This window comes from Staurois parvus, unplaced genomic scaffold (assembly GCF_062004578.1).
Source record: "Staurois parvus isolate SC_StPar_1 unplaced genomic scaffold, SC_StPar_1.0 ptg000334l, whole genome shotgun sequence".
Taxonomy (NCBI): domain Eukaryota; kingdom Metazoa; phylum Chordata; class Amphibia; order Anura; family Ranidae; genus Staurois; species Staurois parvus.
The window spans coordinates 815,907-837,565 of record NW_028318130.1 but is presented as its reverse complement, the minus strand read 5'-3'; the positions used below and the strand labels follow the sequence as shown (position 1 = coordinate 837,565).

At 40.5% G+C, this 21,659-nt stretch overlaps 1 protein-coding gene across 3 annotated transcripts in view; it reads left to right on the top strand.

The window, feature by feature from the left end:
- The window catches only part of AADAT (aminoadipate aminotransferase), an 83,980-nt gene that overhangs the window by 40,344 nt on the left and 21,977 nt on the right, over positions 1-21,659 (top strand). For all 3 annotated transcript variants that reach the window (XM_089684032.1, XM_089684033.1, XM_089684034.1), the window contains exons 4-9: positions 3,462-3,594; positions 4,575-4,649; positions 9,465-9,674; positions 11,067-11,132; positions 14,568-14,650; positions 17,454-17,550. In XM_089684032.1, the coding sequence (XP_089540158.1) occupies positions 3,462-3,594; positions 4,575-4,649; positions 9,465-9,674; positions 11,067-11,132; positions 14,568-14,650; positions 17,454-17,550 (664 nt within the window). The remainder of the gene's footprint in view (positions 1-3,461; positions 3,595-4,574; positions 4,650-9,464; positions 9,675-11,066; positions 11,133-14,567; positions 14,651-17,453; positions 17,551-21,659) is intronic.

Sequence of the window (21,659 nt, the reverse complement as noted above, 5' to 3'; positions counted from 1 at the left end):
TTTGGGAAGCTGTGAAATGCCAAAATAGTACAACGCCCCCACCAAATGACCCCTTTCTGGAAAGTAGACACTCCAAGGTATTTGTTAAGAGGCATGGTGAGTATTTTGCACATCTCATTTGTTACCACAAGTTTTTGGAAATTGAAGAAAGAAAACAAAAATGTATTTTTTTTTTCTTTCAAAACTTTGTGACAAAAAATGAGATCTGCAAAATACTCACCATGCCCTTATTAAATTCCTTGGAAATTTCCTTCTTTCCAAAAAGGGGTCTTTGGGGGTGGGGAGTTATGCTATCCTGACATTCCAGGGCCTCTGAAACTGTGATAGGTAGACAGTAAGTGAAATGAGGAAGTTACACGCACTTTCAGGCTTTCAAAGTGGTCATTGGATTTCAGGCTCCTGTATGCGACTAGGCTGTTAAAAAGTCTCACACGTGGTATCCCCATACTTGGGAGAAGTAGCAGAATGTGTTTTGGGGTGTAATTCAACATATACCCATGGCATGTGTGGGCAATATATCATTTAAGTGATAACTTTGTGTTTAAAAAAATGACATTTTTTTTAAACTTGTGAAAAATAAAAATCTTCCATGGACTCTTAGCAAATATCTTAGGGTGTCTACTTTCCAAAAATAGGTCATTTGGATGTGTTTGTACTGCCCTGGCATTTTAGCACCTCAAGAAATGTGATAGGCAGTCAGAAATTAAAAGCTGCACAAAATCCAATATGTAGACTGTAACGGAACCGGACCCCGACTGCACTAGCGTATTTCCGTTAGCCTCCCGCTTCCCTGTCCGAACACAGATCCACGGACACCACCGCTGACCATACAAGACGAAACAGCACCAGACTTGTATTAAAACAGGAAGTGCACTGCTTTATTATAACACAGATACAAGATATAAAACATTCAAGGGAACAACCCACCTTCCTGCATATGGACACAGGGCGTGGCAAACCAAATCTAGCAACCAGAGACCCATCCCAACAGACAGTCCCATCAGGAGGGCTGCTGGAAACACCTCCCACCAAGCCAATGCAAAAACACATATATCCCATAATAGTTTGATCCCAAGCAAGACACACAATAGAACAATAGGATGCAGCCGCATGGCAGTGAACAATGAACAAACCCCACACCCCAATATTAGAACATTCCACCCTGTACCCCTAACAGGCACAAGGTGACTTACACATAATAGGGATATGGGGAGTTGAGACAGGGGTTTCCCCACCTCTCCAAAGGGGGCTGTGTTCCATGGGCCCCCCACCCAACGTCACTCCCATCGCATAGACCATAGTTTGTAGATGCTACAACTTTCACACAAAACAATGAATATAACATGCAACAGAATACATTTTGGCCTAAATTTATGCCTAACTTCGAGTTTATTGGATATTTTTTATACCAGAAAGTAGAAAATTTCGGGGGGGGGGGGGGGGTTTCTACAAATTTTGGTCTTTTTTCATTTTATATCACAAAAATAAAAAACCCAACAGGGATGAAATACCACCAAAAGAAAGCTCTGTTTGTGTGAAAAAAAGGACACAAATTTTGCTTTGGTACAACATTGCATGGCCATGCAATTACCAGTTGAAAAAGCACAGTGACGAATAGCAAAAAAATGGACTGGTCATTAAGGGGGGTAAATCTTCGGGAGGTCAAGTGGTTAAAGTAACTGTAAACTGTAAAAGAAGATCTACTTTAATAATACTCAATGGGAAGAGAGGGTAGGGTTGAACATCAGGAGCTAATATGTCAGCTGTAAAATGCAGGTTCTGGTTGCAAATCATGTCTCCTGAAGCTACTAGAGCAATGCATTTAGATGCTAATCTCAGCACAGTATTAAGTCAATGAACTTAGATTCTTCAAATGTCAGTGCCCAAAATGCAGTGCTCATTTCAGTGACTTTACATAACGTGTATCACAGGCCCAGAGCTTGTACTGCTGAAGGTACATGTGATAATACTCTTTTCAAACAGACTCCGTTAGGCAATCAGATTTCAGATCAACTGCACAGTTTTTGATGAGCCAGAATATCGGAGGGTTTTCCCCTCTTTACTCTGTATTAGAAAGGTGTTGAAGGTCCTAATATTGTATGTATTGTATATTTAATTTTATATTTTTTCTTTTGCATTTTACATGCATCTTTAACAATGTAAATAAGCTGAAAACACACTTAAGGCATTAGCTAGCTAATAAAAATAATCTGGATTGCTTGTATAATACAGGGTGCGGAACATAACTTTCTTTTTTCAAAACGCAATAAAACCCATTTTATGAATCAGAATTGTTTTTATTGTCTTTAATAATGTAGGTACATATTTAAAGTTCTGTTTTACACAGTTTTGAAAATCATATCAGGTAGGTGACGCCCCCCATTGTCCATACACTGAATAAGCCGATTTCTGGCGTTTTTCATGACCCTTACCAGCATAGCAGCGGGTATGTTGGCAATTTCTGCGCGGATGTTGGCCTTCAGGTCTTGTAGGGTCCTTGGACGGTTTACATAAACGCGGGATTTCAAAATACCCCACAAAAAAAAGTCGCAAGGGGCCAAATCGGGGAGCGGGCTGGCCACTCCAAATCGCCCCTTATTGAGATGAGGCGCTCCGGGAAGTGTTCCCTTAAAACAGCCATTGATGCTCTTGAAGTGTGAGCCGTTGCTCTGTCCTGTTGGAACCAAATGTCCCCTAAGTCCAATTCATCAAGTCCTCGAAAAAAAAATTCCTCCAACATGTTCACATACCGGTCTGAATTCACTGTCACTGTGACCTCATTTTCTTCAAAGAACCAGGGACCAATAACCCCAGCTGAGGCAATTGCACACCACACTGTGACTTTAGATGAATGCAAAGGCCTTTGATGCAATTCTCGAGGATTGGTGTCGGGCCAGTAGCACATGTTCTGTTTGCTGAAGCATCCAGTCAAGTGAAAATGGGCTTCATCACTGTAAAAAACAATTGTGTCCTCAGGGACGTTTTCGAGTACTGCCTCACATGCGTTCCTCCGAGAATTGAAGTCGCGTTTGGAGAGTTCCTGCACAATCGCCAACTTGTACGGATGGTAATGAAGGTCATTGTGAAGAATTCGCCTCACTGAACGATCCGAAAGTCCAAGGGCAGACGCATGTTTGCGCGCAGAACGCTGCGGGGATCGCTACATTGAAGCGATGTCGGAAGGCACGTTGGGTTGCGATCACAGAAAATGCGTTTGAAAAGTAGGCCTCTACGGCAAACGCACGCTGCTCACTGTTCCAACGCATGAGGATGACTGACCTGGAAGAGAACAAAAACTTTAGAACTATGCCTGTCGCCTGAGACCACTCCCGCCCCGCTATGGCCGCTACAGCCTGAATGGCACGCATTTCAAAAAAGGAAGTTATGTTGCTGCACCCTGTATATTCATATTTGCATAAAATAAATTGAATGTAAGTCTTAATGATATATTTGTTATATAGAATTCCCGAATTAATCTCCTGGTTGAAAGATTTACAGAAGAAAATACACAACCCGCCTACACTTAGTTACAGCCCTGAGAAAGGTCAGATGGAGCTGTGCGTCACTTCTGGAAGTCAGGAGGGCCTGTCCAAAGTAAGCTGCTGAATCTAAAACGTGTTCTAGAGAATGCTTTTAATGTTCTTGTTTGATTACTGTTTCTAAAAAGGATGAGGGCACTTATCTGTTTTGCCCTCCCCACCTATAGTAAACCATTTTACCCTACCTCAAATAAATACATACATACATACCATCCCGCGGCCACTTCCTGCCACAATATATCCATTCTTTGAGAAAGTAGTCTCCTGTGCTCTGTCCTAGACGAATTCAATAACTGTCATATAACACACTTATGCACTTATACTCTGTGTAAGATTCTGTGAGTGCCCAGTATTACTGTGTTGGAAAAATATATTTATGTATTAGCACACACAACTACCTGACAGGTAAGGTTACACACATTACAACAACATAAACCATTCCTGATTTAGTTTTCTTTACGATAAAATAACCATTAATTAATATCAGAGTCCATCCCCCATAAACCATGAAGAACTTTACTGGAATTGGCAAATTTGACAGGAAGGTCTTTTAATTAGTTTTCTTATTTTCACTGTATGCATATGTGTAAATATACATACTGTGCATATTGTACATAAAAATTATTATTTAAAACCTAACAGTAAGATTAATTTTATCAATGAATACAAAGCTTTCTCTGATTGGCTGAGTCAGAGAGGTGGGCTGTCACAACCTCTGACTTAGCCAATGAGAGGAAGCTTTGTATTCATTGACAGAATACATTGCATTCTCTTATTGGCTGGGCGCTGCTGCAATAGACTCTACTGTGCTCCAGGTATGAGACTGGAAGTCTTGGTGCGCACCACGAACACGCTGCAGCTACATACAGTTTATGCCGCACATCTAGCAGTCTCACATGTTAGTGAGGGACATAGTGCCAGAGTGGTCCAAAAGTATATCAAAAGGTATAGATCAGCTTTAGAGAGAATTAAGATAAAGTTGTCCCTGAACTTTTGACTTACCATGTTTTAATGCTAATAAGCAAATATTTCCAGGTATTTGAAATGCTTGTGAACCCTGGAGACAATGTCTTATTGGATACACCGACCTATTCAGGAACTCTAGCTGCTGTAAGTAGTCGTGTTTTTTTTGTTTTTTTTTATGTCTAGAATTTATTATCAAATAAACTTCTATTTCTTTTTTTTTTTTTCAGTCAAGGATAAAGGAAATGTTCTGACCAATCCATAATGCACTAAAAGTAACCCTAGGCTTAAACAGAAACTAGAGACGCATATAATAACGTGTCTCAGTTTTCACAACTCTCGTCACACACACATCTTTCCTTGGAACCTCAGCAATTCCCTCATACATCCCTTCCTGGCAGTTCATCTTCCTGGCACTCCTTGCAAATGTACCTTTGTCCCCGCCAACTGCACGCTGTCTTTCACCTGCAAACTGCATTCCTCTGCGACAATCAGCACTGCTTGTCCCATGTGGTGCCTTTGCCACCCTCCCCCCCCCCAGCTCCACAATCTGTTTAGCTTCACCAGTGTCCCCTCTGGTGTCTCTGTCCCCTGCCACACATGCACCACATTCCACTACTTTGCACCACAAGTGTCCCCTCTGGTACATGCATCATTCTCACCTGAACCACTCCTCGCAAGACCTCCTACTGTCTAGCTCCCTTGTCTCCTCCTCCCATGTTCATCTCCAGGACTTCTCCAGAGCTTCCCCCATCCTCTGGAACTCTGTACCCCAATTTATCAGACTATCGCCTACTCTGCTCACTTTTAGGCGATCTCTGAAAACCTATCTCTTCAGGGAAGCCTATCCTGCCTTCAGCTAATAATGGAATCTTCTATTCTTCCAATCAGTCCATCCCCCACAGTTACTACCTTTTGTACCACTAGCCCCTCCCTCCTAGATTGTAAGCTCCAAGGAGCAGGGCCCTCCTATCCCTCCTTGTATTAAACTGTATTGTTGCTGTATTGTCTCCCATTATATTGTAAAGCTCTGAGCAAACTGTTGGCGCTATATAAATCCTGTATTATAATAATAATAACACTGAAATTTACTCTGATAATAAGCACCATTGCACAAGTGTACCTGTTCTGGAATGGAAACACTTTTCTCAGTGCTTTTAAACCTTGTTTAAAAGTTTGTAGCATTAGATGCAGATGACTTAAAGTGATAATCTTTGAGTGTAAAACCTCTGTATACAGTTTTTAATGACTTCTCATAGCCACAGGCACAAAAACTGCCAAAACTGCAGTGGCTTATTCTCTGCCTATGTCCAGGGGTTTAGGGATTGATCCCTAAAACATCAATGCATAGAATACTATTTTTGCATAGTTTTCTTTAGTTGAAATTTACTTGAGCTCTTACAGATTCAGATTAACTACTTTTGTATCACTGTTTCTGTCCAGCTTACTCTTCACATTCCATTCTTCATTTGGTTTTAAATCTTTTCCAATGAGCCCTGCCTTTGCATTTTGTGATCAAAGTATTTAATTGTAGTTTCACCATCTGCCTCTCCATTTTCTCATATACTGACCATTTTGTCCCTCTTGCACGCCAAAGAAAAGATTACTTTTTTCTCCATACCACAATTTCAGTGCACTGATTTTCGCTCTTTATGATATACAAGCTTTCACTGCTATGTGCACTCGTGTACATCCCACTCCCATGCCACTTTCCTCACCCTTCTTCTCCTAACCTCTGGGGATATCTCCCCAAACCCTGGTCCTCCACTACTTCACCCACACACAAGGCATCCTCTTTCTTCCGGAAATAGCCGCAATCCCCTCCATCTAATATCTGTCCCCGTGCTCCCAAAAACCACCCTCCCTTTTTCATGTGCACTCTGGAATGCCCGCTTTGTCTGTAACCATCTCACCTCTGTCCATGACCTCTTTGTCTCCCGCTCCCTTAACCTACTAGCAATTACAGAAACCTGGCTCCAAGCAGCAGATTCTGCCTCCCCCGCAGCACTTTTCTATAGAGGCCTCATCTGGACCCAATCACCCAGACCCAGTGGTCGGAAAGGTGGTGGGGTCGGTTTGCGTCTATCGCCACTGAGCACCTTTCAAGTCCTCCCTAACCCTCCCTCTCTATCCTTCTCTTCTTTCGAGACCCACTGCATCTGGCTGTTCTCTCCCATTTCTCTGAGGATTGCAATGATCTCTCGGCCTCCTGGACCCGTGTCCCGCTTTCTTGATGACTTTTCCGCCTGGCTACCCTACTTTCTCTCCTCTGAACTACCCACTATCATTCTTGGAGATTTTAACATCCCTATTAATGTCAATAACCCGGCTACATCCCAACTCTTCAACATAACCTCATCTTTTGCATTGGCACAGTTTATACAGTCCTCCATTCACTCTGATGGGAATACATTAGACCTTGTCTTCTCTCATCTTTGTATTCCCTACAACCTCACAAACACCCCCTTTCCTCTCTCTGATCACAATCTCCTCACTTTCACAGTCTCCTCGTCTTCAAACACCTATCCCTCCAAGCAGCAAACAATTACCAGCAGAAACCTCCGCAACATGAACCCTGCCCCCTTCCACTCTGCAACTGACCAACTCTATGACAGAATCTCTCCCCTGTCCTGCCCTTGCCTGGCCATTGCTGTCTATAAAAGTTCACTTTCATCCGCATTAGACTCACTTGCTCCCCTAACACGAAGCATCAGGCCCCGACTGTTACAACCTTGGCAGACTGACCACACCAGAATTCTTAAACGACGCAGTCGTGCGCTGGAGCAATTGTGGCGTAAAATCAAATCGCACCAAGCATTCACCCGATATAAATCTGCTTTCTTAACATACACTTCCTCCCTTCATGCTGCCAAACAAGCCTACTTTGTCACTCTTATTAATACCTCCTCTTCCAGTCCTTGCCGTCTCTTCTCTACTTTTAACTCTCTACTTTCTCCGCCTCCACCCAGTACCTCACTCACTGCTCACGAGATTGCAAATCACTTCAAAAACAAGATTGACGCAATTCGTAGGGACATCGCCACTGCACAGACATCCACCCCACTTAGCATTCCTTATACTAAACCTCTCTCAACACTTTCCTCTTTTGACCTTGCTACTACCTGCTCCCTTAGTCAATTGATAAACTCCTACGGCTTCAATTACCATCTCTATGCTGTTGACACACAAATCTATCTTTCTACCCCTCACCTCACCCCTTCAGTATCCACTCGCATTACTAGCCTACTAAGTGACATATCGGCATGGATGTCACTCCACTTCCTCAAACTCAATCTTTCCAAAATTGAGCTCTTAGTATTCCCCCCAGCCCGTGCCCCCTCCGCTGACTTCTTCAACAAGATTGATAACACAATCATCAGTCCCTCCCCTCATGCCAGGGTACTAGGTGTAATCCTAGACTCCCATCTGTCCTTTCAGCCCCAGATCCAAACACTGACAAAATCGTGTAGACTTCACCTCCGCAACATCTCCAACATACGACTTTTCCTAGCCTCGGAAACCACTAAGCAACTTATTCACTCGCCTTGACTATTGCAATTCCCTCCTCATTGTCCTACCTCATCGCAGGCTATCCCCTGTTTGGTCTATCATGAATGCTGCTGCCATTCCCATCCATCTTACTAACCGTTCTGTATCTGCCACCCCTCTCTGCCAATCCCTCCACTGGCTTCCCGTTGCCCAACGGATAAAATTCAAAACACTAACAATGACGTATAAAGCCATTTATAACACTGCCCCAAATTACATCACCGATCTTGTCTCTAAATATCACCCAAACCATACTCTCCGCTCCTCGTAAGACCTCCTACTCTCTAGCTCCCTTGTCTCCTCCTCCCATGCTCGTCTCCAGGACTTCCTCAGGGTTTCCCCCATCCTCTGGAATTCTCTACCCCAATTTATCAGACTATCGCCTACTCTGCTCACTTTTAGGCAATCTCTGAAAACCTATCTGTTCAGGGAAGCCTATCCTGCCCTCAGCTAATACTTGAATCTTCTGCTCTTCCAACCACTCCATCCCCCACAGTTACTACCTTTTGTACCACTAACCCCTCCCTCCTAGATTGTAAGCTCCAAGGAGCAGGGCCCTCAAATCCCTCTTGTATTGAACTGTATTGTTACTGTATTGTCTCCTGTTATAATGTAAAGCGCTGAGCAAACTGTTGGCGCTATATAAATCCTGTATAATAATAATGTGTTTATCACTGAGCACATCCAATCTGACTATACAAAAATTTAAGATTCTGAAAGCTAAGACACCAAAACAAGGATCCCTATTTTCAGAAAAGTGGTATTTGTTTCCATCTGAGTCCAATGAAATTTAAAAATGAAGATGTTTACCTTTTGTGTCGTGCAGTAATAAAATAGTAACCATTGTACACCCAGCCCCCATCAGCTGATGTATATAGCACTTATTTTCTAGAGGATGATCTAACAGAGTAATACATCCTGTATATTATTCCTCGATTCTGTGGTTTTCCTCACCATTGTTTCAGGTTGTAAGGATCTTTTCCTCAAAGCCACTATTCTTCCTGGCCTGTGACAGGTCTTAATGTCACCCCTCTTCCTAAAATCACGTACAAAGCAGAACTATTGGCAACATTTCATCCCGATAACCTTCTGCATTGTACATGATGGTGCATAAGTGCCTTCACATATTCCAGAGCTGGAGAATTGAGAAATAGACCCCCAACTGTTGCAGAACCATGATGTAATTTAAGTATTACTCTGTGTGATCATTCTCGAGAAAAACGGACACCGAGTTCTTCACCATCTTGGGAGAGGGGTGCAAAATTAACTAGAGCCCATCTAGGCACACCTGATCCCATTTATACACACATCTACCATTTTTTAAGCAATAGCTAAAACTTGGAGCAGAAGGATATTATTTTGAGGAAACAAGAGTTATGTAATATCATGCAGCTGATTAGCTTTTATTTACAGATAAAACCTTTGGGTTGCAATGTCATTGGTGTCCCCACTGATCAACATGGTATTATTCCTACGGCTCTTAAGGATATTCTCTCTAGATGGCGACCAGAGGACGCTACTAATCCTGAAAAGAATAGCCCAAAAGTTCTATATACCATACCAAATGGAGGTAATCCTACCGGTGCCTCACTAACTGAAGAGCGCAAAATAGAAATCTACCAGGTAATGTAAAATGGAATGATTTTAACCATTATATTAACAAATTCAGATTTACTACGGCTTATGTCAGGCTAATAGTAGTTATGTAACACATTTAGCCACATACCTACCAGGGTAAATTTTTCATTTTTCGCATGTTAAAATCTGCATTTTTTTGCCAGAAATTAGTTATCTCCGCCCCCCCCCAAAAAGTATGTGTTTTCTGAAAGCAGAGACCACAGAGAATAAAATGGTGGTAGTTTTACATTTTTATGTTGCCCGATATTTGCTTGGTTATCTATCAAACACATATTTTCAGGAAATAATACAATAAAATGAATTTTAGTGTAAACCAACAGAATATTATACCCAATTTAAATAAAATGTAAAAGATGGGTTGCACCAAGTAAATAGATACCAAACATGTGAAGTACAAAAATTTCATATGCCCATGGAATAAAAAAACCTATGGTACCCCAAATTTTCCATAGGCGCTGATTTAAAAGCCTTTACAGGTCTTCAATTTAGGTAACTGTCAGTTATGATCCTGGAATTATTGCTTTTGCACCAATGTTTGCAACGATGCCTCGCATGTGTGGTGCAGTTGATGCTTACATACACATGCCAGCCCTACACTGCACTTTTTATATTGTATGTGGGCAGGAGTGACCAGGATGCATTACATTTTCTTTATTTTTCTTTATTTCATTGTAATTTTTTTTTCACACTTTTTTTTTTAAATCTTATTGCAATCACAAGGGGGCTAACGAGCCCTCTATATGATAACATGGGCAAGTGACAAGTACTCAGGGGAAGGCGCCTCTTTGAGAGTCCCATAAAAGTGATCAGGCAGATCTAAAGCCACCCGGTTACCTTTACTGAGAAGCAATTTGCTGGCTTTTTAAAGCCTGTACCAAGCTCACATCTGCAACAGAACCTGAGCTCAACTTACCCACTTGTCTACCATGGCATTTGTAAGCGTACCTTGGTAGACAAGTAGTTAAAAAGCAGTTAATCATTATTCTAACACAGTATTGGTGGGGCTTTGCATTCACTTTTATTATATGTTACATTTGTTTAACTCCAAAAAAATTTACTTGCAGGCGTAATCTGACCACCATCACTAATTACCGATTCCTTGAGCATAATTTTAGAATTATATTTCCTTTCCATTAGACCTTGCACCTATAAGTATTCACTTGTCATCAGTGATAGTTATCAACAAATATAAGCCATGTCATTGAAGATGATTCTAAACAAATATTAACCTTGTAGTTAGACATAGTCAGAAACCCATATTGGCCTTATCACCAGCACTAGTTATAACCAAATAACAACCTTGTCATTAGGTTTATAAGAAAAAGAATTCTTGTAGATATTGGCAGCATATGTTACATGTATCTTCTGTTTTAACAGATTGCACGGGAATATGATTTAATTATTGTGGAGGATGACCCCTATTATTTTCTCCAGTTCAACAAGGTAGAGCTTTTTTTGTACTGGCTGACATTGTACCTTCTTCTTTTTTTCTTTTTTTTTTTATTATTATGTATTCTACAGCCAATCGCATAAGCTTGTACCATTAACTTAGTCTGCATCTGCAACTCCAGATAACAATTTAAAGTTCAGTCCTAAATATATGGAAAGAAACAACTCTGTGAAGGTTCTCATTTACCCAGCTCATGGTATAGCATGTAGTGGTAACTCACATTCAGCTGTAATTGTAATGTTACACCACTCATCCATATGACAGGATAAATGTTGATTAACTCATGGCATTAACTGTAGGTTAGAACTCAGCAGTTGTCATATACCTCCATCCAGGGAAGAAATAATGTAATTCTTGCAGTGGGCCCCCCTCTAAACTGCAAATGTTAAAGCAGAACTAAACCCATCGATTCAACCGTTGCATTCCATTCATGTGTCGAGAACATAATTGTCACATTTGATTGTTCAATTAACCAAACTGCTGGTCTCATAACCAGGGACGGACTGACAACTCATGGGGCCCCCGGGCAATAGAGGATCATGGGGCCCCTGTATCCTCGCCCACACTCAAACCACACCCAAAAAAGCCTATGAAAGGTACCAGGGGCATCTCATGGGGCCCCTTACTGACCCCGGGCCCTCGGGCAGTGCCTGAGTTTCCAAATGGTCAGTCCGCCACTGCTCATAACTGATCATATGTGCAGCATCTTGGCAATTGAAGATGACAGTAGGAGAATTTAGTTCTGCTTTAAATACTTCTACGGTCTTCCTTCCTACCACACAACTGAAGCTGCGTCTTCACTGCTCAGCCGGTTGTGGCCTCTCCAGAGTTGTAACAATCCATGCAACACCAGTGGTCCAGCATTGCATATGAGGACATGCCAGAGTGTCAGAGAGAGAAAAAAGCATCAGCTGTTGGGGAACAAAAAAAAGCAAGCATTTTTTCTTATTCCCCAACCACTTGACAAAATAACAATTTAACAATTGCATGGCATGGGGGGCACTTCAATGGGCATCTTTTGGTTTTCCTACTCTAAGGGAAAGAAACATTATTTCAAGAACAGTGTGGCGCACATTTTAGATATAGAAGACAATTGGTTCACAAGAGATGTGAAAGAGGCCATCTACCTGAAACTAAAACAGCCATTCTTAACGTCATCCCACATAAAATCCTTTTTTAACAAGGCTGGTTTTCTAAAGGAGTTGAAAATGTTCACACAAAAAAGAGTTAAAGTTAAAATATTCAGTCATATGCAGATGAAATAAACAAGAATTTGATTAGATCATTTAACCACTTGCCTGCTGGACCAAAACTGACATTCCGCTCCCACATGTAAAAATCAGCATTTTTTTGTTTTTTTTGCTAGAAAATTACTTAGAACCCGCAAACATTTATTTATTTATTTATTTTAAGCAGAGGCCCTAGAGAATAAAATGGTGGGTGTTGCAATTTTCTATGTTGCGCTGTATTTTTTCAGCGGGTTTCAAACACAATTGTTTTTTAAAAATACACTTTAGTTAATTTTATTGAACAAAACAGAATATAATACCAAATATAGTAAAATATAAAAGATGATGTTATACCGAATAAATTGATACCTAGTCCGGCTTTAAAATTGTGTAGGCGAAGCTTTAAAAGCCTTTACAGGTTACCAATTTAGAGTTACACAGGAGGTCTGGTGCTGGAATTATTGCTCTCGCTATACCTCAAATGTGTGGTGCGAATACCGTTTATGTATGGATTCACAACCTATGTATACATTTGTCTATGTGCAGGGAAACGAGGGTTCTTTAACCACTTCCCATCTGGCCTTCGCATATAAACGTCCGGGCGGTGGCAGTGCAGGGGCGGGTGGCCATTTATAAATGGCCTCCCCGCCTCCTGCTTGTGTGCGCTCCCTTGGAGCTCGCAGCACCGCGATCTGGTGCCCGCTGTGTCCTCCGGACACACTGGAACACCGATCGTTGTACGCGACCTCTGTGCGAGGTCCCGATCATGTTATCACTGATCATTGGCCAATCAGTGATCACATGCAGAGTAGTAAGCAAGATGTCACTTCTGACATCATTGCTTACTACGTGTGAAATCTGTGAATGAGGTCACATGGTACAAGGCTATTCACAACTGCCTTGTACCATGTGACAAGCTGTAACCAATCACAGCTCACACAGTATTTCTCAATGGCTGCAAGAATGCAGCAAGAGAGAAGGAGAAATGATTGCTTTTTATAGCCTTTATGGGTGTAAAAGCAATCAGTGTAAAAAAAAAAAAAAATCTTCATCACCCCCCACAAGTAGTACAGTGTCACCATGGTGACACTGTACTGTTAGGGTGACAGTATGTAAAAAAACACATAAATAATATAAAAAAATTAAAATGTAAAAAAACTTTTAAAAAATTATACTTTTTGGTTATAAACTAATTTGGGTTTTATTTTTTTACTAAAAAGATAACTGAATAAATTTTGGGCAAGATTTATGATGTAATATTATTTATTTGCAAACTTTTATAAGAAACTTTTTTTCAAAATTTTTGGACTTTTTCATTTATATAGCAAAAAAAGTAAAATCCCAGTGGTAAAAAATACCACCAAAATAAAGCTTTATCAGTCTCAAAAAAATGCTAAAATATTCATATGGGTACAGTGTTGCATGACCGCGCAATTGTCATTCAAAGTGTGATAGCGCTGAAAGCTGAAAATTGGCCTGGACTGGAAGGGGGTAAAAGTGTCCGGAATTGAAGTGGTTAAAATATTTTGTTTTATTTGTTTTATTCAAAAACATTTTTTACACTGTCTCTTTAAAAAAAAATGTGATCACTTTTATTGCTATCACAATGGATTAACATCCCTTGTGTGTGTCTCAGTAAGGAGAACCTGTCACTGCCCATGCTATCACAAGTCTATTACACCCTAGATCTCTTTTCTGCCCTTAAAAACATCTGTTCAAACTGAGATCAGTTTGATCAGATTCTTTTACAGGCTGGTAACGGCCTGCTTACATTAGACTAAAACCAGAAGTGGCAAAATACTCTTTGCCTCTGGTTTCTTAGACCATAGAGATGATTGAGAAAGTTCCAGCTCTCAGTCATCACTATGGTACGCCTGCAGAACTGCCAACTTAAGTCCTGGACTCTCTGGTGGGACAGGAGAGCCCAGGAAAGCGGCAGAAGGAAAGGGCATCACTGGCAGAAAAAAAAATAGTGGGGTCATGACTGCAGCTGCAGCTATGACCCTGGTATAACCAATTCAACCCAAAGACGTACATATACAATGGCAAATCTTTTCCCAATTTTGATGAAAAAAGACTTTTACCATACTTATCGTAAATCATCTGAACCCATCGTGTTAAATTCTATGAGGCCTTCGGTTTTATAGCAGAGTCGATTTGACACATGTATAAAGTCTTTTTTTCTTTTTCCCTCCATAGCCATGGGCACCATCTTTTCTCTCAATGGATGTTGATGGGCGTGTTATCAGAGCAGACTCTATGTCGAAAATCCTTTCTTCCGGGTAAGATCGATGACGCATTGGTCCCTGCCTTGAGTTATTTATGACAGTGTGTGTAATGCTAAGTTCACAGATGTCCTCTGTGTTTTCGTGTGCTCTGCCTTCACAGATAAGGATTCTGGGATGTCTTTTTTTTTTTTTTTCTGTACTGAAATTCAGGTATTTTATTAGTACAAAAGCCTTGACTGACAAAGTAGTTTTATTAGTTTGAACAGAGAAATATTTCTATGTAGAATTACAGTGACACTGGTTGGGACATTACATCAGCTTTAGTATATGTGCTCAAGGGAAAAATTTCATCTGATGATAACTAACCAAATTTAAATTTAGTTTCATCATCATCATTCTCATTTGTTTTATCTTTTATATATATATATATTTATATATCTGCCATTGTGTTGCTTATTAAATCTAATAGGTCATATTTGCCATTTAAATTTTGCTCCTAAGTAAAACTCTACCTAATTTTTTTTTTTCTTTCTTCATACTGCGTGGAAATTAACAGTTCTGTTTTCCACTGGCTCTTTAAAACTCCCCTGGAACCTGGCAAATAAATACCCACCCCAGCTAGCTGTGATTGTCCATGCTCACCTATACAGTTTTTGCTGTCACCTGCTTAAGCGGGTTCTTCACATAACTCTCCAAAGAATTTATAGGAGCGTAGGAAGCACAATATTAAGTCCTGCTATGCCCTCTAGTGAATTTCTGGAGAAGTGGAGGTTTGTCAAAAAGGCTGCGTTTCAAGGCCATTCCAGACTTGGAGCTGTAAAAGTCTGAAGATCAAAACATGCTCCACTCATTCAAACTGGAAAATCTATTTCTGGTGACAGTCTTTAAAGGATATCTAAACCACAAAATTAATATATCACAGCATATCAGTCAGATGTGGCTAGACACACTTTTTCTTTTTTTTTTAGGCTTAGTACATTTACTGCACGTACATAAAATACCTGTTGATCCTGCAAGAAATTCAGCGTCCTTGTAATTTCCTGTGCGCTAAATTGACATCTTAAGCAATGCTGTTAGCCTATCTTCTGTATACTACAGATCATCTCTTCACTATGGTATGAGGAATGGAAGAGGTAATTCTAGTCTAAATCAGGGGAGCAACCTAGGCTAACACCTCTATTCCTCCATAGATACACAACAGTGAGTGAGCATGGTCACCCTAGGACAGAAAGTGTATCACTGTTAGTTTTCTTTTTATGTCTTTTTTCTTTAATTTTCACCTGGTGATCCTAATACAGCTACCACATCTAAGGACTGTAAGCTGCAATGTATAACATTTTGGTTTTTGGTATAAATGTGCTTTATGAAAGAAGATATTCTTTCACCAGGCATGGGACTGCCCTATGTGAGATAAATGGACCAGACAAGCTCCTGCACCTTTTCAGGTGTAAAGCATTGCATGTTTTTTTCACGTGACAAAACACAGGTCTGCTAACTGCATTTGGGATGCCTTAAAGAATTCATGGCACCCAAACACGCGTTGCATGTTTTGTCATGATTTTAGCGCTGATATCTAGAATTACGGGAAGATACGCACAATTCCAGATATGCGAAGTGTGAACGGCCTGAGATAATCCTTTAATTGATGTTAGTAAGTTGTGGGTGTGTCTGAGAAATAAATCCACCTTGCCTTCATTGTGCAGAACCACAGCTTTGCGCAGCTGTGGAAATACATTATAAATACATCCTGGTATTGGAAATTTTATTGTACTTAATAAAGCTCTGTTCCATAGGCATAATTATGGAAAAGCCACTGAACTTTGCCTATTGATTTTAATATATGTGAATTAGTTGTAATTGTGGGAATGTTTTTTTTTTCAGGAATTTGTGTCTTAGTTTTAAATGTCTGAAATGTGACCAAAATAGGTAGGGTTACAAAATAATGCATGTGTGAAGAAAAGCAAAGTAAGGGGAGCCATGAACTAGGGAAACACATCAGAAGTTACATTTATTAGATAGATCTGCACTGAGCAGTTCTTGGTCCTGCTTCCTTGGTAGATGCACCCAAACATGTAATTCGCCATCATTTAATTAGATAAAGTGGGCAGGGATTGAGGGCTAACTACCCATTACATTCCCGCATCCATACTAAATAAGTTAATCATGAAAAAAATATGGGGGCTGTCATTGCTGATCTGAAAAGTCAGAGGTCCTTATCTGCATACTTGTTCTGGGTGAGAACTTTTAAAGTACTAAAATGAGATGGCAGCATGAAAATCGGGCAGTCAGCTTTTTCAGAAAGATAGTTTAGCAATGGCATTCTTAATGAAATTCTGTTGATGGTGAAAAAATGTGTGGTCAATGACTGCACAGCAAAATGTCGCTTCTTTACCTGTGCCACTGTGCCTAATGGCAAGTCTGGTTCTGGATGTGTTAATTTAATTTTTAACCATACATCACCATCATCCCTCATTTATTTATTTTTAATAACTTCGGAATGTTCTATGCCCTCTTTTGGCACAGGTCGTATTGTACATTTTGTCTTTCAAGCTTGTGATTGTGATCACCTTACTGTCGCTGCAATGGGCACCTTTACTTGCCTCACAGAAATGATACTCTTTTTGCCTTTCCTTTTCTGAATTTGAAGTGTGTGTGTGTGTGTGTGTGTGTGTGTGTGTGTGTGTGTGTGTGTGTGTCATGTGCCCTGATACACTAAGACAATCTGATTTTAGCTACAACTAGACAAACTATAGAAGGCATGTGGTTTATGCATATCAGATATGTTGAGCCTTAATAGCTACTTGTGTTGTCTTTATTGCTAAATGAGAACAATAATCCTCTGTTACTTCTTCCCCAGATTAAGGATTGGCTTTTTAACAGGTCCCAAACCCCTTATAGAAAGGATAATACTGCACATGCAAGTGTCTACCTTACATACAAGTACCTTCACTCAGGTAATTGCTTAAAATGTCAGCAAGCAAGACTGCATTTCATTGCCTTTTTAGGTTCAGACAAACTGGGTTCTAAAACATTCATTATGATTCAGTAGATGGATTCACTTTCCTGAACAGTTACCGCTTACAATCAATAAATAAAACAACCGCATGTGAAATGTGACACAATGCATCATGCAATCTTTAATACTTTTATCATGACTGAGGCTTTTTTTTATTTTCTATTAATTTTTGGCATCTGCTAAATTGCTAAGAGGCAACTGAGACAAACAAACTAGATTTTGTAACATTTAATTTATTATTTATTGTATAACTTGTTTTTTAACAAACATTTAACATTTGTGATGAAATGCATGTCGTTTTTTATTAATTTGGCCATTTTTTTTTCTTAATATAGTTTGGCTTATTTGATAATATAGTTAGAGGATTTACAATTATATTTTTAAAAAATTCCCAATATATACTGTAAGTCAAATGATTACAACGTGGGTTCTGATACATTGTCTGGAATATTGCACTTTGACAGCATAACTGCAAGAAGCAAAGCACTTTGAGCACTCTGTGTTCTCCTGTGGAATTTGTTTTTTTTTTTTTTTATGGTTGGATAGGATGAAGGAATAATTAGGCCAGGGGAAAGCACTTGCAATCCAACAAAAAACATTTGGGCAAGACTATAGTTTGCACATCTTGGCAAACACCAGGCATTCTGGAATCGCATACTGTGGACTGATAAATCAAAGATAGAGTTGTTTTTGGCTACAATAACAGTAGACATGTTTAGTGCAAACCAAAACAGCATTTCAGGAGATGAAGCATGGTGGTGGAAATGTTATAGTTTGTGATTGCTTCAGGGCCTGGACTGCTTGCAGTCACCAAGTCAGCTATGAAATCTGCATCATATCAAAGTGTGCCTGATAAAAATGTAAGGTCATCTGTCCAAAAAGTAAAGCTGAACTGCAAATGGAACTTTCAACATATGATTTGAAGCACACTAATAAATCCAACATGGAATGGCTCAAAAAAGGAGAAAAAGGAAAGTCATGCACAGGCTTAGTCACAGCCCTGATTTGAATCCTATTTAATGAAAAGGGAAATTCATGATGCACAAGTTAAAATGTCAATTAAATGTTAATTTCCCACATATGTGGCTTTTTAAATTGAAATTAGTGTCTGTGTATAAATAGTCAATGAGTGTGTTGGCTCTCACGTGGATGCATTGAGCAGGCTGGATAATGAGCCATGGGGAGCAGAAAAGAAGTGTCAAAAGACCAGCGTAACAAGGTAATGGAACTTCATAAAGATAGAAAAGGATATAAAAATATATCCAAAGCTATGAACATGCCAGTTAGCACTGTTCAGTCCTAAGAAGTGAAAAATTCAGGGATCTCTTAATGCCAGGGTCAGGCAAACCAAGAAAGATTGCAGCCACAACTGCCAGAAGAATTGTTTGGGGTACAAAGAAAAACCCACAGGTAATCTTGGGAGAAATACAGGCTGCACTGTAAAAAGACAGTGTGGTTATTTCAAGGAGCACAATACAATGATACTTGAACAAAAATGATCTGCATGGTTAAGTTGCCAGAAAGAAGCCTTTACTACACCAATGCTACAAAAAAAGCCCTGTTACAATGTACCCAACAACACCTTGACACGCCTCACAGCTAATGGCACACTGTAATCTGGAGTGACGGACCAAAATAGAGCTTTATAGTCACAACTATAAGCGCTATGTTTAAAGTGGGGGTCAACAAGGTCTATAGCCACAAGAATACCATCAACACCATGAGCATGGTGGTGGCTCACTGATTTTTTTTTTTGGGGGGGCGTAAAGGCATGGGGAAGCTTGTGAAAATTGACGGCAAGAAGATAATTTGCATTCTTCTGCAGGAAAGCTGTGCATGGGGCGCTCTTGGACTTTCCAGCATGACAATACCCTAAAAATAGGGCCAAATTTACGCTCCAGTGAATACAGCAGAAAAAGGTGAAGGGTCTGGAATTGCCATCACAGTCTCCTGACCTTAATATCATTGAGCCACTCTGGGGAGATCTCAAACATGTAGTTCATGCAAGACAACCAAAGACCTTGCATGACCTGTAGGCATTTTGCCAAGATGAATGGGCAGCTATACCACCTGCAAGAATTTGGGGCCTCATAGGCAACTATTATAAAAGTCCCCACGCTGTCATTGATTCTAAAGGGGAAAATATGCAGTATTAACAACTAAAGGTGTGGAAACTTTTTAACAGGCCATTTAATTTATTGTTGCCATATTTTGTTTTATGATTGTGCCATTCTGTTATGACTACAGTAGAATATGAATTCCATTAGGAATAAAAGAAATCTGTTTTGCCTGCTCACTCATGTTCTCTTTAAAAATGATACATGGTTGTAGGAAGTATTATGAGGGAAGATAAAGGGTATCAAACTGAAAGCAATACAACAATCAACAGGAAAAAAAATCAGCTAAATTAAATGTAATTAACTATATAATAATTTAACTGAAATCTCCTAGGATATAAATAAAAGTAATAGTTATGCCACTGATTAGTATTTGAAAGGTCCAAAGGGAGTTAGTTTAATTAAAAAACCTACAAGTGAGGCAAAATTAAGTAATATCATGATTTACACAATGTTAAAATTATATTTTAATGTAACTAAATTAAAGTCAAAACAACATACCATGTCTTTTTTTTTTTCTTTTGCACTAATTGTTAAAAATTTCACTATGGATGATATATTTTTTTTTTTTTGGTCTTACCTATGGAAGCACCCACTGTTTGTCAGTTTCTTGTAAAAATCCACTTAGGACAATACAAGTTTGTCAAAGTGGAGTGGAACTAAACTCGATTTAAAGTTAAAAAAAAAAAAAAAAAACTAATTCCCAGCATCCAAGGAATGCTAATTGACACATTTGCTTGTGCTCTCAACCAAACTGTCAAACCATCAAATGGCTGGTGTTATAACTGATCACGTGTGTAGCAGAATGCAAGTTGCAGATCAAACAGAGGCTAAGATGGCAGCTTCCTTGACTGAAGAGGATAGAGGGGGGTTTAGTTTTGCTTTAACTATGGAACTTATAGTAACCGATCAGCTTTCACTGTCCTGGCTGCTATAAACTAATATGTTTTGGGATGATTTTGATTAATAGTAATGCATCATTACATACTGTACAACTTGTTGCACCTTGTTGCATTTCAGTACAGCATCATCAGTGCTCCCTCATAAGTGCAGCCTATCCGTGCAGCCTCATCAATGCACATCCGTGAAGGAGAAAAATTACCTGTTTGCAAAATTTTTTAACAGAAACAAAGAAACTTTTTTTTTTTTTGTGTTGCATGATCACATGTTGCATAACCACGCAATTGTCATTCAAAGTGCGACAGCACTGAAAGCTGAAAATTGGCCTGGGCACAAAGGGGGTAAAAGTGCTTGATAGGCAAGTGGTTAACTACCTGCCGACCGCAGATAGCCGAATGACGGCTGCACTGCGGCCGGCCAGTTCTGAGTGGACGTCATATGACGTCCTCCCAGAACGCGCTCTCCTGCGCGCCCCAGGGGGCGCGCACCCGGCGATCTCCGTGATCGCTGTGTCCTACGGACACAGCTGATCACGTGATGTGGTAAAAGGCCAATCACAGCGGCCTTTTACCACGTGATCAGCGGTGTCCAATGACACGCTGATCAGAGGGAAATGCAAGTGCCGGTTCTCGGCTGCACTTTCCTCACGCTGTCAGATCGTGAGGAAAGTACTGCCGAGAACCGGCAGTTGTCAGAGTGGGGTTCGGCGCCGATCATCAGGGCACTGATGATCAGTGCCCTGATGATCGGTGCCCAGCAGTGCCACCCGCAAGTTCCGCCCACCTGTGCCCAGCAGTGCGCCCACTAGCTCCGCCCACCTGTGCCCAGCAGTGCACCCACCTGTGCCACTCTGCAGTGCCACCTACCTGTGCCCAGAAGTGCCACCTACCTGTGCCCAGCAGTGCCACCCACCTGTGCCCACCAGTGCCACCCACCTGTGCCCACCCACCAGTGCAGCCCAGCAGTGCTGCCAGTCAGTGCCACCAGTCAGTGCCCAGGGGTTGTGCCAGTCAGTGCCCAGCAGTGATGC